This window comes from Galeopterus variegatus, unplaced genomic scaffold, assembly GCF_000696425.1.
Source record: "Galeopterus variegatus unplaced genomic scaffold, G_variegatus-3.0.2 Scaffold2321, whole genome shotgun sequence".
NCBI classification, from domain to species: Eukaryota; Metazoa; Chordata; class Mammalia; order Dermoptera; family Cynocephalidae; genus Galeopterus; species Galeopterus variegatus.
Genome location: NW_007728432.1, coordinates 196,155 through 210,969, shown reverse-complemented (window position 1 = coordinate 210,969; position 14,815 = coordinate 196,155). Strand labels below are relative to the sequence as shown.

Here is a 14,815-nt window from a genome sequence, read left to right as displayed (position 1 = left end):
AAATTCTTGGGAGTCAATTGCCACGTTGTTGGGTAAGACTATGTTTGGCTTTGTTAGAAATTGCTAAACTATCTTCCAAAATGGCTGTACCATGTGGCACTCCTGCCAGCAATGAATGAAAGTTCTTGTTGCTCTTCTTCCCCAACAGCATTTGGTGTTGTCAGTGGTTTAAATCTTAGCCATTCTAATAGGCGTGTAGTGGTATCTAATTATTGTTTTAATTTGCAACTCTGTAATGACATATGATGTTGAGCATCTTTTTATTTGATTACTTGCCATCTGTATATCTTCTTTGATGAGGTGTCTGTTTAGATATTTTGCCCATTTTTAAATTGGGTTGTTTTCATATATTTGAGTTTTAAGAGTTCTTCGTGCAATTTTGTATAGAAGCCCTTACTAGATATGTGTTTTGCTAATATTATCTCCCAATCTGTGGCTTGTCTTTTCATTTTCTTAACAGCGGCTTTTGGTAGAGCAGTTTGTAACTTTAATGAACTCCAATTTATCAATTTTCTTCCTTCACACATTGTGCTTTTGGTGTTTTATCCAGAAAGTTATTGTCAAACCCTAGGTCGCGTCAAATTTCTCTTATGTTAAATTCTAGTTTTATATTTTTGTGTTTTACATTTAGGTCCATGATCCATTTTGAATTAACTTTTGTGAAAGGATAAAGGTCTTTTGTCTAGATTCACTATTTCGCATGTGACTGTATAATTGATCCATCGCCATGGCTGAAAAAGACTGTAACTATGACAAAGACTATTTCTGCATGCATTGTCTTCTCCCATGTCAAGATCAGTTGGCTGTATTTGTGTTGGTTTATTTCCAGGCTCTCTGTTCTGATCCACTTATCGACTCTTCCACAAATTCCAGTCTTCAGTACAGGAGCTTTATAGTTAAGTCTTGAAGTTGGGTAGTGTCAGTCTTCTGGTGTTTTTAATATTATGTTGGCTATTCTGGGCTTTTTTGTTTATTTTGTTTTGTTGTATTCCTATTTTATTTTTTTCCCCCTAAGTAATACACTTTATTTTTTATAACAGTTTTAGATTTACGGAGAGACTAAGCATAAAGTACAGATAGTTCCCATATCTGCCCTCCCGCCTCATCACCCCTCATTCTGAGCCTTTGCCTCTTCATATAAACTTCAGAATTGCTTTATTGATATCCACAAAATAACTTGCTGGGATTTTTATTGGGACTGTGTTGAAACTATGGATCAAGTTGGAAAGAACTGATAATATTGAGTCTTCCTATGAATGAACATGGAATCTCTCCATTTATTTAGATCGTATTTGACTACTTTCATTAGTTTTGTAGTCTTCCTCACATGGATCTTGTACGTATTTTGTTAGATTTATACCTAATTATTCCTCCCCTCCCTTTTTCTTTTTCTTCTTCTTCTTCTTCTTCTTCTTCTTTTTTTTTTTTTTTTTGGTTTGGTGCTAATGTAAATGGCATGTTTTTAATTTCAAATTCAAATTTTTCAAATTCAAATAGCTGGTATAATAGGAAAGCAATTGACTTTTGTATATTAACCTTTGCTGGGGTTTTTTTTGATTAACCTTGTGTCCTGCAATCTTAACTATAATTGCTTACTAGTTCCAGGAGTCTTTATGTTGAATTTTGGAATTTTCTATATAGATAGTATGTCATCTCCAAAGAAAAGTTTTATTTCTTACATTGCAATCTGTATAGCTTCTTTCCTTTTTGTTTTGTTGTATTATTGGAATTCCAGTACAATCTGAAATAGGACTGGTAAGAGGGAACATCTTTACTTCGTTCTTAGGGGGAAAGTATCTAGTTTCTTGCCATTGAATATGTTTGCTGGGTTTTTGGTAGATGTTCTTTAGTAGTGAAATTTCTCCATATTCCTTGTTTGCTGAGAGCTTTTTTTTTTTTTAAATCATGAATAGGTGTTGGATTTTGTCAAACACTTTTTCTGCATCTCTTTATACAATCATAATTGGCGTGGTCCACGCCATGGCGGAGTCCTGAAAGGAATAGCTTGAGCTGCCCTCTCTGAGTTGGCAAGGCCGCCGGAGGGAGAGCTGCTGGCAGTGCCGCAGCTATGAGCACTTGCTTTTGCTGTAAGGATCTCTGCCTTGGCATAGTGGTACTGCTTTTACTTTCTCTTTAGATGTTTTGGTCAGCGTGGCAGTTTCCTGAGTTTCCAAAAGACGCAGAAAATGACACACAAACAGTTGTTGTCATAAAATTAGATAGTCCCACCAAAGATCCGGGAAGATTGAACAATTTCAAATTGTCCCTTTTGAGTCAATTAATTATGCCAATGGATGTTTCAAAAACATCAGTCATGATTAATCATGAGCAATTGCCTTTACCAGAGAAATTAATAAATAAAAGAAGTCTCCATCCTCTTCCCACCATCTGGGTATATGGTTACATGGGATATAAAATGAGAAAGGGAAAAATGTGGTACCCTCCCAGGGGACATCCAAAATATGATGTAAGTTGGCAAACATCATTTATTGGAGATTGTATTAATGGCAAGAGAATGGTTGGCATTAATGAGAAATTATATGATTGGGACAAATTAAGTATGTGGGAATGAAACTATAGAACCCCCTTTACTTGGTGGTGTCCAGTTTTAAATAAACCATTAAGAGTCAGGTGTTGGGATAAAAATATATGCTGTAAAATTATTAAACCTGCAAAATTAGATCTTAGAAAAATAAGAGCGTGCTACTGGGATGGTACTGTGCACAATGACACTTTGACATTTAGATCAAGATTACAGGGCCACAGCCAATGCATAACCTTAAAATGTGCATGATAATGCTGCTCAAATATCCACTGTTCTTTTTACATTTGGCTCCCACCCCGTTAACAGGGGGGATATTAACCACAGCTTGCTAACAGAAAAAGGTCACAAGATAACTTCAAGACAATGAAGGGATGGTTCAGATCTTATAACCTGATTCCAGGAAAAAAGAAGCACGAGTTGATCACCTGAGACATGCTCACAAAAGGAAAGGACTGGCTGACCTCTAAAAAAGTTTTCTCCCTGCTTTTTGGACTATTGATTTGAGCTTGCTGATACAATAAAAATAGTACCCAAAACCCCCCTGCAGAGAAAAATCTAAATAAAAGGCATTGTCTCATGCTCTACTGGGCTCCAGCTGCAACACACTGACAGCCCACAGAGAGAGAACGTGCATATTGATGCACTGAGGTCTCCATCTGTGCTTGTTATTTTTGCCGACCCTCTCTCTTCCTTTTCGGGTACCCACCCCTTGCTGAAGCTGGACTTCGGCACATAATGATTTTTCTTCTTTAAGCCTGTTGATGTGATTACATCGATATTCAAATGTTGAACTAGCCTTGCATACCTGAAATAAATCCTGCTTGGTTGTGGTATAAAATTATTTTTAACATGTTAGGTTCTATTTGTTAGTAACTGGTTGAGTATTTCTTTCTTAAATGTTTGGTGGAATTCACCAGTGAACCCATCTGGGCTTGTTTTTTTTTTTTTTTTTTTTTTTTTTTTTTTTAAGAAAGCAATTAATTCAATTTCTTTAACAGATACAAACTTGTTAGATTATCTATTTCTCCTTGTGTGAGTTTTGGTTGGAAGATTATGTCTTTCAAGGAAATGGTTCATTTCATCTACACATTATCAAATCTGTGTACATAGAGTTGTTCAAAATATTCCTTTACTATCTTTTAATGCCCATAAGATCAGCAGTAATGGCCCCTCTTTCATTTCTGTGGAGCCACATTTTAATGTTACAGCTGTTAACGTCCTTTTGAGACTCCAAAAAGTTACCCCTATAATAGGTTTCCAGATGTTGCTAAGATTTTTTGTTGGTTAGATTCTATCCATCTCTTACTTCCATATTCTTGACTTTATATTCTACTGGCTCTGAATTAATATTGATGTGATGATAAAAAAGGAAAAACAAAAGGCCAGGAAGCCAATCTCTGAAAAGATGCCACAACAAATTACACATCTTTTCCTAAATTGCCAACAATATCTATTTAGATGTTGTAGAAACTCTAGGAGAAAGGGGAAGTCTAGCCATTACCAGTTAAGTATAGACTGTTTTCGCATCAGAAAAAACATGGCTTTTGAGTCATGTGCTTAGAGTCAAGGAATAATGTTAAGATTGCACTGTGTAATACAAGTTAGCATTCTAGGAAAATTAGGGGAAAGGTCACTTTGCGCTAGACCTGAGCATAGAAATCCCAGGCAAATTAGTATAGAAGACCAAAGTATGAGAGAATTTGTAATTTATGGTTTTGGTATTTAGGTGAAGTGAAGCTGCAAGACTGTGTGAATGGATTTTTGTGACAATTAAAAAAACCCCAAATTGAACACTGAGGCTGATTGAACAGACATTTCATGCATAACCTCCAATTTCAAAATGTAGTCATCAAAACAGCTTTATAATTAACTTTCCTTTTAATACTTCAGACTCTAGATACAGAAAATTGGGTTAATCATAATCCTTGGTTCATGACACTCTTAATATTGTTTAACAAAAAGCCTGCATTCAGTCATCTAAGCATCCCAAACCTATTACCCCCCAAAAAAAGCTGGGGCCTTGACCATCTGGTACCACTTACTAACCCACCCATTGCCTCCTTTCATCTAAAGGTATCATTCTGGATTTTTCATTATCACCACTCTCTTTTCAAATAAATTCCATCTATGACTTGCACATGTACTTTAAAACTTTTTGTAGGTGACCATGTTTTATATATTTGAGACTATTTTTGCTTACAATACTTCTTACTATACTTCTAAAGCTTGTTATATACTTCTAGAATTTTTTTTTCTTGCTTTTACTTTATTATGTCACTGTGGATCATTAGTTTTGGATACTATATAATATTACATTGTATGAATATATCACATATTATTCATCCACCCTTCTTCAGTGGGGACTAGGGTTGTTTCTGGGTTTTTGCTTTTGTAAACAGTGCTATGAAAATTCTTGTATGTGCCTCCCATTTAATCTTTGTGCGAGTTTCTCTTGGGTATACACTTAGTGATATTTCTGGATTACAGAATGTGTGAAAGCTCAACCTTAAAAGGTAATACCAAACTTTGTGAAGGATAAGACCACTTTCCACTAATAGCAGCAATGCGTAAGAGATTATATGGAATTCCTCCAACACTAGATATTGTTAGACATTAAAGTTTTTGCCAGTTGAACTGAGTATGAAATGGTATCTCAATGTGGTCTTGATTTGCATTTAACTTCTCCCACTTTGTCACCTGTCTTTTCACATTCATTGAAGAAAGATACCTTAAGGTCTATTTTGGTGAATCAAAATTAATAGTTTTAATGGACAAATTCATTAATGCCTTTAGAGTTAATGTTTTGTGTCTTAAGAAGTCATTCTCGATCCTAAAGTCTAGAGGTAGGAAGCAGTCCCCCTCCCACACTCCCGAGAGTTTTGTTTCACATTTAAGTCCATAACTTTTTCCTATGGCACAAGACAGGGATCAATCTTCATGTTTTTACACACAACCAACTGTTCCAGCTCTTATCATCGAACAGTCTCCTCTCCTGATGAAATGTGCCATTTTTCTCTTACACTAGATTCAGTCCATGCATGGGTTTTTTTCTGGGCAATCTATTCCATTGGGAAATCTGTCCCTTAATAACATGCTATTTTAATTAACACTTCTTCACAGTGAGTCCTGACATGTGGCAGTGCAAGTCCCTACCTCCCTGTTCTTTTCTGGTATGTCCAAGCCCTTTGCTCTTTCACCTTTAGAATCAACTACAGTTCTATGAAAAAACCTGGTGGGATTTTGATTGGAATTACTTTGAATCTAAGGTATATATGGAGACAAATGACATGTTTATGATTTTGTCTTCCTATCCATGAACATGTCCCTCTATTTACTGAGGTCTTATCTCTTAAGGTTTTGGAATTTTTTTTGAAGAGATCTTCAATATATATTGTCAATTTCCTAAGTAATTGGTATTCTAACATCTTGTCTTCTGGTTCTCTAGTTAACTGGTGTAAAGAAATGCAACTGACTTCTGAAAAAAAAGTTATATCCGGCTACCTAACTAAACCTTATTATTTCTAGTAATTTATCTTTAGATTTGTTTGGATTTTCTATAAAAACAATCATATAATATGCAAATAATGATTGTTTCCTTTCTTCTTATGACTTTATCTTGTCTTGCTCTACTGGCTAGGATCATCAACACAACAATTTTGAGTACAAGCAGTGACCGTGGGCAGCCATCCTTTGTTTCTGACTTTAAAAAGGAATAAGTTACCTTTCTGGTGGATGCTTGCTTTTATTCGGTAAATTTTACATAGAAACTATCAGCTTAAGGAAATTCTTATCTTGTCCTAATTTATCAAGAGTTTTTTAAGAATCATGAATGGGTGTTAAATCATATTAAATACTTCATATGAATTTATTAAGATAGCCGTATGGTTTACTCTCATTTTAATCTGTTAATATGATAAATGTATAGATTTTAATATTAAAACATCCTTATATACTTAAAGAGAACATGTACGTAAAGTAATAAGTAAACAATTTTAAACCTAGAAATTTGCATCATAAAATACTGCTTTTATCTATTTTATATATCATTTTATGTTTAAAAATGAGTGGCTGCCAGGTAAGTTTGGAAACCATAATATAAAATAACTGTTTGAAGTTCTTTCTATTCCACAATTCTCCAAGTGCCCTGCTGTTTGAATTATACTCTTTCAATTTCTCTAATCCTACCACAAAAAGAAGCTTCTATTAGACGCTAATTCAATGTGACAGAGTGCAGAACAGAGAATCAGACAAGATCTAGAAAACAGACATCTAAGTGACAGAAAGAAGTTCTTGGCTTTGAAGAAATGCTGAGGTCTTTAACTCACAGGAATGTAAGATTAAAATTTGTCATCACAAGATCAGTCATAAATAGATGTGAGACAAACAACAGTAGTACTCTTACAAAATCAGGAAAGTAGAGAACTACTCATAGAAGTAGATAGTAGAATAATGGTTAGCAGAGGCCAGGAGAGGAGAAGGGGTAGACTGACCGGTATAAACTACACTATCTGCCCTAAGTGAATCACTGTGCAGTAAGTATATGCACATACTGAAACAACACACTGCACCCCACAAATCTTCTCTAATCCTACCACAAAAAGAAGCTTCTATTAGACGCTAATTCAATGTGACAGAGTGCAGAACAGAGAATCAGACAAGATCTAGAAAACAGACATCTAAGTGACAGAAAGAAGTTCTTGGCTTTGAAGAAATGCTGAGGTCTTTAACTCACAGGAATGTAAGATTAAAATTTGTCATCACAAGATCAGTCATAAATAGATGTGAGACAAACAACAGTAGTACTCTTACAAAATCAGGAAAGTAGAGAAAAAAAAAAAAAAAAAAAAAAAAAAAAAACTGCCAGAAAAAATTAAGAGAAAAAGCAATACAAGAGAGCATTTTGATTTTCCTTTTTATTTAATCAAAGACTGGTGGATAAACATAAATACAGCACAATTACTTCAGATCATTCTTCATATTGTATACACACAGACAAATGAACGTAATCTGAAAGAAATCTGTAGGCAGCAATGAAATGCATACAGCCTTTTCTTCCTTTGCTCAAAAAAATTTTAAAACACACAAACTTATAATCTCATCAGCACACACTCTCCTGTGACAAATGATTCAGACATAAATAGTGGGTGCAAAGAAACTATATGCTAACATATGTATAACCTTTGTTAATGAAAAAACAGAAGCAGCCATAATGATTAAGATACATTCAGTTACTTATAACTAGTTGTGCCCTAAAGGGCATTATCAAAAGAGAAATCGTGCTGCAGAGAAAAGCTATATATACATACACAATGAGAAAATAAACTGCAAGATTAATGCATGCATGTTTAATACTGGAAAAATCACAGCCCTCCACAATTTCTCCGTGTTTGTTATAAAAGCCCTCTGCACTCAACTAAAATTAAAATGATCTTAAAAGGATAATACTTGTAAAGTTTAAGTCTTTTCAGCCACAGAAACTGCAATGGAAATAAATGTTCAGAGTCATTTTCAAAACAAAACAAAAATCTATTCTTCTGATGACATGCATGATTAGAAGGTCTATGCAAGATACATTGCTCTACATTCCCAATGACTAGGAAAAAAAACCTCAAGTCAATTTTTAGTTTGCAGATGGTCAAAGGATTTTGTATTCCAGCAGGAGTTCAAATCTTCTGGATCTTTTCACCAACAACTACTGGATTTTCTTTTCTGATTTTCTCAGCAGCATCAGCTTTGTAATTGTAAGAGCAATTGTGTACATCTGAGTAACGGTGTACACCACAGTAAACATTTCCACACCGGCATTCAAACCCTGAAAACGGATTAATACACATATGTGAGTTGGATAGAAGAGCAAAATATTAAGTTCTTTGGCATAATTAATGCTAAAACAGCATTATGTATTTCAGGCAGTGATCTAAAGAATCACTCCAAATACAGTTTCACGAACTGCATTCTCAAACTTTATTACCTGATAGCTTCATTTCATATCTACAAATAGTTTTGTCCTACAGCAAGGTTAACCACTTCTCAAGCTCAAGTTTCTTTACCAGTGATGTGGCTACAATTACTTCCTATCAAAAACATGGTTGCTAGGGCCCGCCCGGTGGCGCACTGCTACAGTGCGCTGCTTGGGAGCGCGGCGGCGTTCCCGCCGAGGGTTCGGATCCCACATACAGACCGGTTCCCGCTCACTGGCTGAGCGAGGTGCGGGCGCAACACCGAGGGTTGCGATCCCGTTGCCGGTCCCGGTCCGGTACGGGCGCGACACTGAGGGTTGCGATCCGTTGCCGGACACGAAAAAAGACAAAAAGGAAAAAAAAAATGGTTGCTAAATTGAGAATTTGAAACATTTTTCAAGTCCAAATATTACAGTGGGTAAATAAGCTGTGTCAGAAGGCAACACCGAGGGTTGTGATCCCGTTGCCAGTCCCGGTCCGGTACGGGCGCAACACTGAGGGTTGCGATCCGTTGCCGGACACGAAAAAAGACAAAAAGGAAAAAAAAAATGGTTGCTAAATTGAGAATTTGAAACATTTTTCAAGTCCAAATATTACAGTGGGTAAATAAGCTGTGTCAGAAGGCAATCTTTAAATTTATTCAAGAAAAATCAAATAAAACCTCCCAAAGAACTGTTAACAACTAACACAGTATCCACATTGACTTTCCTCTGCTAACCTCCACTAGAGATATGAACTGTACTTCAGCTGAGAGATTAAGAGCATGTGATCTAGAGTTACATTGCCTAAGTATGAAACTACTTACTAACACAGGCAAATTACTTAGCCTCTCTGAGCCTCAGTTTATGCATCTGTAATTTTGGAATAAGTTATTGTAAGAATTAAATGAAGAATGTATTAAGTACTTAACATATAGTATGCACAAGATACATGCTATTTAATTTTAGAGAAATGCCCAAAGAGCTGAAGCCAAAATAGAGATGTAAGGGATAGTCTTTATATAAAATTGGTCCTGCTTCCTAAGTTAGGATTTTAAGGTATGATGGAATTGTTGAAAATGGAGCATAGGAATCAATATTTTAAACACCGACATTTAATGTTAACTTCCTTTACCACATTTTTTTACTTCAAAAACATGTTCTAAGGGCCAGCCCGTGGCTCACTTAGGAGAGTGTGGTGCTGATAACACCAAGGCCACGGGTTCGGATCCCTATATAGGGATGGGCCGTTGGCTCACTTGGGAGAGCGTGGTGCTGACAACACCAATTCAAGGGTTAAGATCCCCTTACCGGTCATCTTTTAAAAAAACAAATAACAAAAACAAAACATATTTTGTAACTTTATAATAATGAATGAAAAACAAAGCAATAACACTAGATTAGACTGACAGATCAGACAAAATGAAAATTACTAAATCTCAACCTTCTAATCAAATATGGTACAAATAAGTATGATACAAATGATAAAAATATGTATATTTTAAAATGTCTTATTTGTTCATGTTTCTATTCTTTAAATAAACATACATTTACCAAGGTATGAACCAGTCTGAAACATCTTTGTTATCAAGCTTTAATCTCCTCTCTTATCTCCAATGCATTCCTTAGTCAGAAGTAGTTTTCCTAAGCACAATTTTGCTCAAAATCTTCCGTACACTTCTCTGTCCAGATGTCAAATTTTTATACAAAGTATTCAGCACAATGCCTGGCCCACGTGGTGAACAATATATGGTAACTATTTATAGCTGCAACGGCTTTCCACCAATTAATCACAGTACATATCTTCAGCCTTCTCCCTCTACTCCTGTATGACTGCAGCACACAAACCCTTCTTCACATATTCTGTGCTGCAGCTACATTCCCCAATTCATGATCCCTGAACATGCCCTATTCTTTCTCTGGGCTTTTGTTCAAGCTATTCTTTCTGCCTCAAATGCCCCTATTTCCATCACTCGTAAGTCCTACTCATTGTTCAGGATGCAGCTGAAACACTCTGCCTTCATAGTACTTTCCTTGCTGGGCCTCTACTCCACCTTTTACATAAGTCTAGGTACTCCTGTCCCTGAATTCTCAGAGCAACCTGACTGCAATTATGTACCTTCTCTGCTAAATATTTTTTTCTCCCTCTCTTAATAACAATACCATCTAACAACTATGGTACAGCAGCCAACGTATACTGATTACTTATTGTGTGGCAGTACCGGGGCTAACTGCTTATATTTCATAACTCACCAAACCCACACACCTGTGATTAGCTCCATTTCACATATGAGAAGTACATCACAGCTCACCAAGTCTTTTAAAATATTCTCTCCTTGAAGGCAGGAGCTACACCTTTGCCCTTTCATAGCACCTGGCACACTGATCTTACTTGTCTAAGACTCTCAAATTCAGCTGAAATGAATTTTTAAAAGAAAAGCTTTTCATTTCACTTTTAGGAATATAATTAAAGCTATTTTTATTTATGAAAATTCAGAAGCTGAAATATATCCATTATTAGCCTTCACAGGAACAGAAACAATCTTAGCTGAAGTCAATAATAGTAAGCCAATATGATCTTAAATTTTAAACCATTTGATTTAGACCCTTACCAGTAAGTCCCACTTTCTTTCTGCACATGAAACAGCGGTTCTTTTTTTGTTTTGGTTTTTCAAGAGACTTGCTTTGCTCTTCAGGTGGCTGCTGTGCTGTATCTAATACTGAAGCTGGCAAAAATAGAAAGGTGGTAAAATTTAATTATTCAGTAACATTTTGCTATTTGGGTGGCTGTTGTGCCCCACCCTACCCTCACAGATCTCTTATTTAGAGGATAACTGGGGGATTTATTTATTAGCATGAAAAGATGTTCACATTAAATTACAGAGTTCTTTATAAAATATGATGTCCTTTGTGTTAAATGTATATATACTTGTATATACACATGGAGAAAATAATCTAGAATACACAACTGACATGTCAAAATGGCTACAGAAGTTGCAATTTATTTATTAGCATGAAAAGATGTTCACATTAAATTACAGAGTTCTTTATAAAATATGATCTCCTTTGTGTTAAATGTATATATACTTGTATATACACATGGAGAAAATAATCTAGAATACACAACTGACATGTCAAAATGGCTACAGAAGTTGCGTTATAGATTTTTTTTTTATTTTCTAATCTTTCTAATAATTACATATTTGACCAATAAAAGGAATACACACAAATACTACATGGGTATTCTAAGGAAGTATGAAAGAAAATTGCCATATGCAACCTTCTTAATATTGTTCAGGGTCAAAACTATGCTGATTTCTCAGAGAACAAGAAAAAAAGGGAGAAATCAAGATTCTAAGGAATACTAAGTATATTTGAAGTTCCCAACGTTTCACATAAAAGCATTTAAATGTTAGAAATAAGATACATTGATGCAAAGAAGCTTTAAAATGTTATAATTAAAATAGCAAATTGATACATTTATGTACTGAAACCAAAGCCAAATGTACCAAGATTGGGGTCAAATTACTGCTCCTAAATCCTAATGTGCCCCCTTCTCCCTTGTTACTAATCACCCTGGCCCTCCTGAATGCTATTACTAGAGTCCAAGTCTATAACATGAACTTGCACAAATGACATCTTGCTCTAAAACAAGTGAGTGACTTGTCAATGGATCAAGTTCTTAACCTCTCGAATTTTACGACTAACTAGTCAGTTGCTCCACCAATCTTTACTAGGAATATGCCATGTACCTTTGCTCACACCTTTTACAACCTATTCAAAAGGGTTTCCCTTTTTCCTCATTTAATCTAGGTCCCTTCTTCAATGACAAGATCAAACATGCCTTTCTCATCTCAGTTCTCTGCTGCTTCTCACTGATTACCCTTAACACCCTTACCGCATATACGGGGCACTTCACATGAGCCTGCTTTCAATCCATGCTGCACACACTGCATCCAATCATCTGCCTTAAAAGAAATCTAATAATCCAATGTTTACAATTCTTTGATGGCTCCCTACTACCCCCCAGGATAAAGCCTAGAGGTCCCTCATGATTCTCTTCATCCCTCTTTCTCTAGCCTCATCTCTCACTATTTCTCAACAATACTCCATCCTTCAGCAATACTAAAGTACTTGCAGTTTCCCTGAATATACTGAACTCTCTCTCACCTCTGGATTTTCCATGAAGAATACTCTTTCCATGCCCTTGTCCCTCTCTTTACTTGGTTAACTCCAATTTGTCTTTCATGTTTAAGTTTATATAATCAATTCTCACTCTACTACCTCCTCTACAACCTTGGAAAGGGAAATCCTACAATGTGCTTGACAGGAATCTTCACACTGTAATAACTGTTTGACAATCTGGCTTAAATGTGAATTCTGTGAGGGCAGGAACTTGTCCTATTCATCCCTGTTACAAATGCCTATCCTAGTGCCCACTACCACATAGCAGGTACTCAATAGATAAATATCTGTTGAATTGAATTATCGAATTACTTACCTATTGTATTTATATGCCCTTTTCCCCCAACTACACTGTACGCCCGTTGAGGAGAGGGATGGTTTGAATCTCCAGCACCTCTCACAGTGAACTACACGTAGTAGATGCTCAAAACATTTGCTGTAATGAAGTCTTACCTGCTTATGTTAATACATTATCTCATATTTTAACAAAGTATGACAAAAGGCAAACCATCACAAACTAACAAGTAAATATGCACTAATGAAGAATTCTACAGCATGATTATTCCACCTAGACATGCTAAAGCTAGACAGGAGACAGTTCTAGTAACATAAACATTTTATTTCTGAAACAGAAAAATGCCTAGAATATAAGATCCATGAGGGGAGGGGCTGAATATCATGTTTACTGCTTTATCCCCAGGCCCTCAAACAGTATCAGATATGATATGGCTATGTGTATAAGAGCTCAAAAATAGTTCATCCTGAAATCAGAAACGAACATATTATATCTATTGTTTTTGAAGTCTAAGCTGTAATATCTAACCTGTTTTCCAAAAACAGTCTGATATTCAAATAAATTCATATAGATAATACTTTAATAGTAGTAACACTATCATAGATTATATAAATATATATATTTTAACAAAACTAGTTTAACTACTGAAACAAACTTTGAGTGGTATTTGGAAATGAAGAAAAGTGAAAAATCACTAATCTGCTATGCATACTTCAACAAAGACATTTCACAATATTAACTCTAAAGACCTGTCTAAGGCAAACTGTTTCTTTTTAACCAAGGCAAATATACAAACTTTAAAGTAAAGGATCATCAGTGTCGCCCCCGTACCGGACCGGGGACCGGCAACGGGATTGCAACCCTCGGTGTTGCCCCCGCGCCTCGCTCAGCCAGTAAGCGGGAACCGGTCTGTATGTGGGATCCGAACCCTTGACGGGAGCGCCGCCGCGCTTCTCAAGCGGCGCACTAGCGCAGTGCGCCACCGGGCCGGCCCCCAAACTGTTTCTTTTTAACCAAGGCAAATATACAAACTTTAAAGTAAAGGATCTGTAGGCTACCTAAAAACTTATAAGTTAGGGCTCAAATATGGGACCAATAAATGTCAATTATATCCCCATGAGACTAAAGCAACCTCAGCTTACCTGAAACTAGTGGCTGATGGCCTGAATTTAAACAGTCGCCAAGTGAATTCACGGGCAAGGTGATATAGCACTCTATAAAAGTCTATGATTCCCAGAAATTGCCCCATTCCCTCAGTGTATATGTGAGATTTAAGACCAAAGAATGCCTTATCAAATTCTAGTTATATAAAAGGAAACAGTTCAATCTTTAAAAGGGCCATACAGTGGCCTAAAGGTGAAAGGACCATAATCTTATTAAACCTAAAGCAAGATAAGGACAGTTTCCTCAGAACTAGGTAGTTTTTCACATAGGAAACAGAGATTGCCTGCTTGTTATTTATTAAGAATAGGTGAATGCCTATGCCGCATTCACTGGTCCTAAAGGCCTATTTAGGAGGTCTATGTGATGGCATGAAGGCTGTCAAATAATCTGAACGGCAGTTGTTAACCTAATTTTTAATGGAAATCCCAACTCGACAAAGTCTACTGGTTACTACTTAGATACTTCAAAAAGCACCAGGCAGGCAAAATTAGTTTAACTACCCACATGGAGGATCACATTCAAAAGGAACAAGGCCCTCTGCTCTGGGTCCTGTAAAAAGAAAAAAAAAGAAAAAAGAAAAAAGTGCACAAATATAACAGTAAGTACATAAAACTATTTAGTACTAATGTCTTTTTGGGGCATATTCATACACATGGTGAAAACAAAATTGAACATAAGATGAAATTAA

General features: G+C 36.0%; 1 protein-coding gene across 5 annotated transcripts in view; it reads right to left on the bottom strand.

Annotated features, from left to right (window-relative positions):
* Window positions 1–7,440: 7,440 nt before the first annotated feature.
* The window catches only part of ZFAND6 (zinc finger, AN1-type domain 6), a 77,380-nt gene continuing 70,005 nt past the window's right edge, over window positions 7,441–14,815 (bottom strand). For 4 of the 5 annotated variants that reach the window (XM_008581303.1, XM_008581305.1, XM_008581304.1 and 1 more), the window contains 2 exons: window positions 11,096–11,209; window positions 7,441–8,357 (listed from right to left, as the gene is read on the bottom strand). In XM_008581303.1, coding sequence (XP_008579525.1) covers window positions 8,209–8,357; window positions 11,096–11,209 — 263 coding nt within the window. In that variant the 3' untranslated portion in view covers window positions 7,441–8,208. Of the gene's footprint in view, window positions 8,358–11,095; window positions 11,210–14,631; window positions 14,677–14,815 lie in introns of all 5 variants that reach the window. The other variant, XM_008581307.1, reaches the window with a different exon arrangement.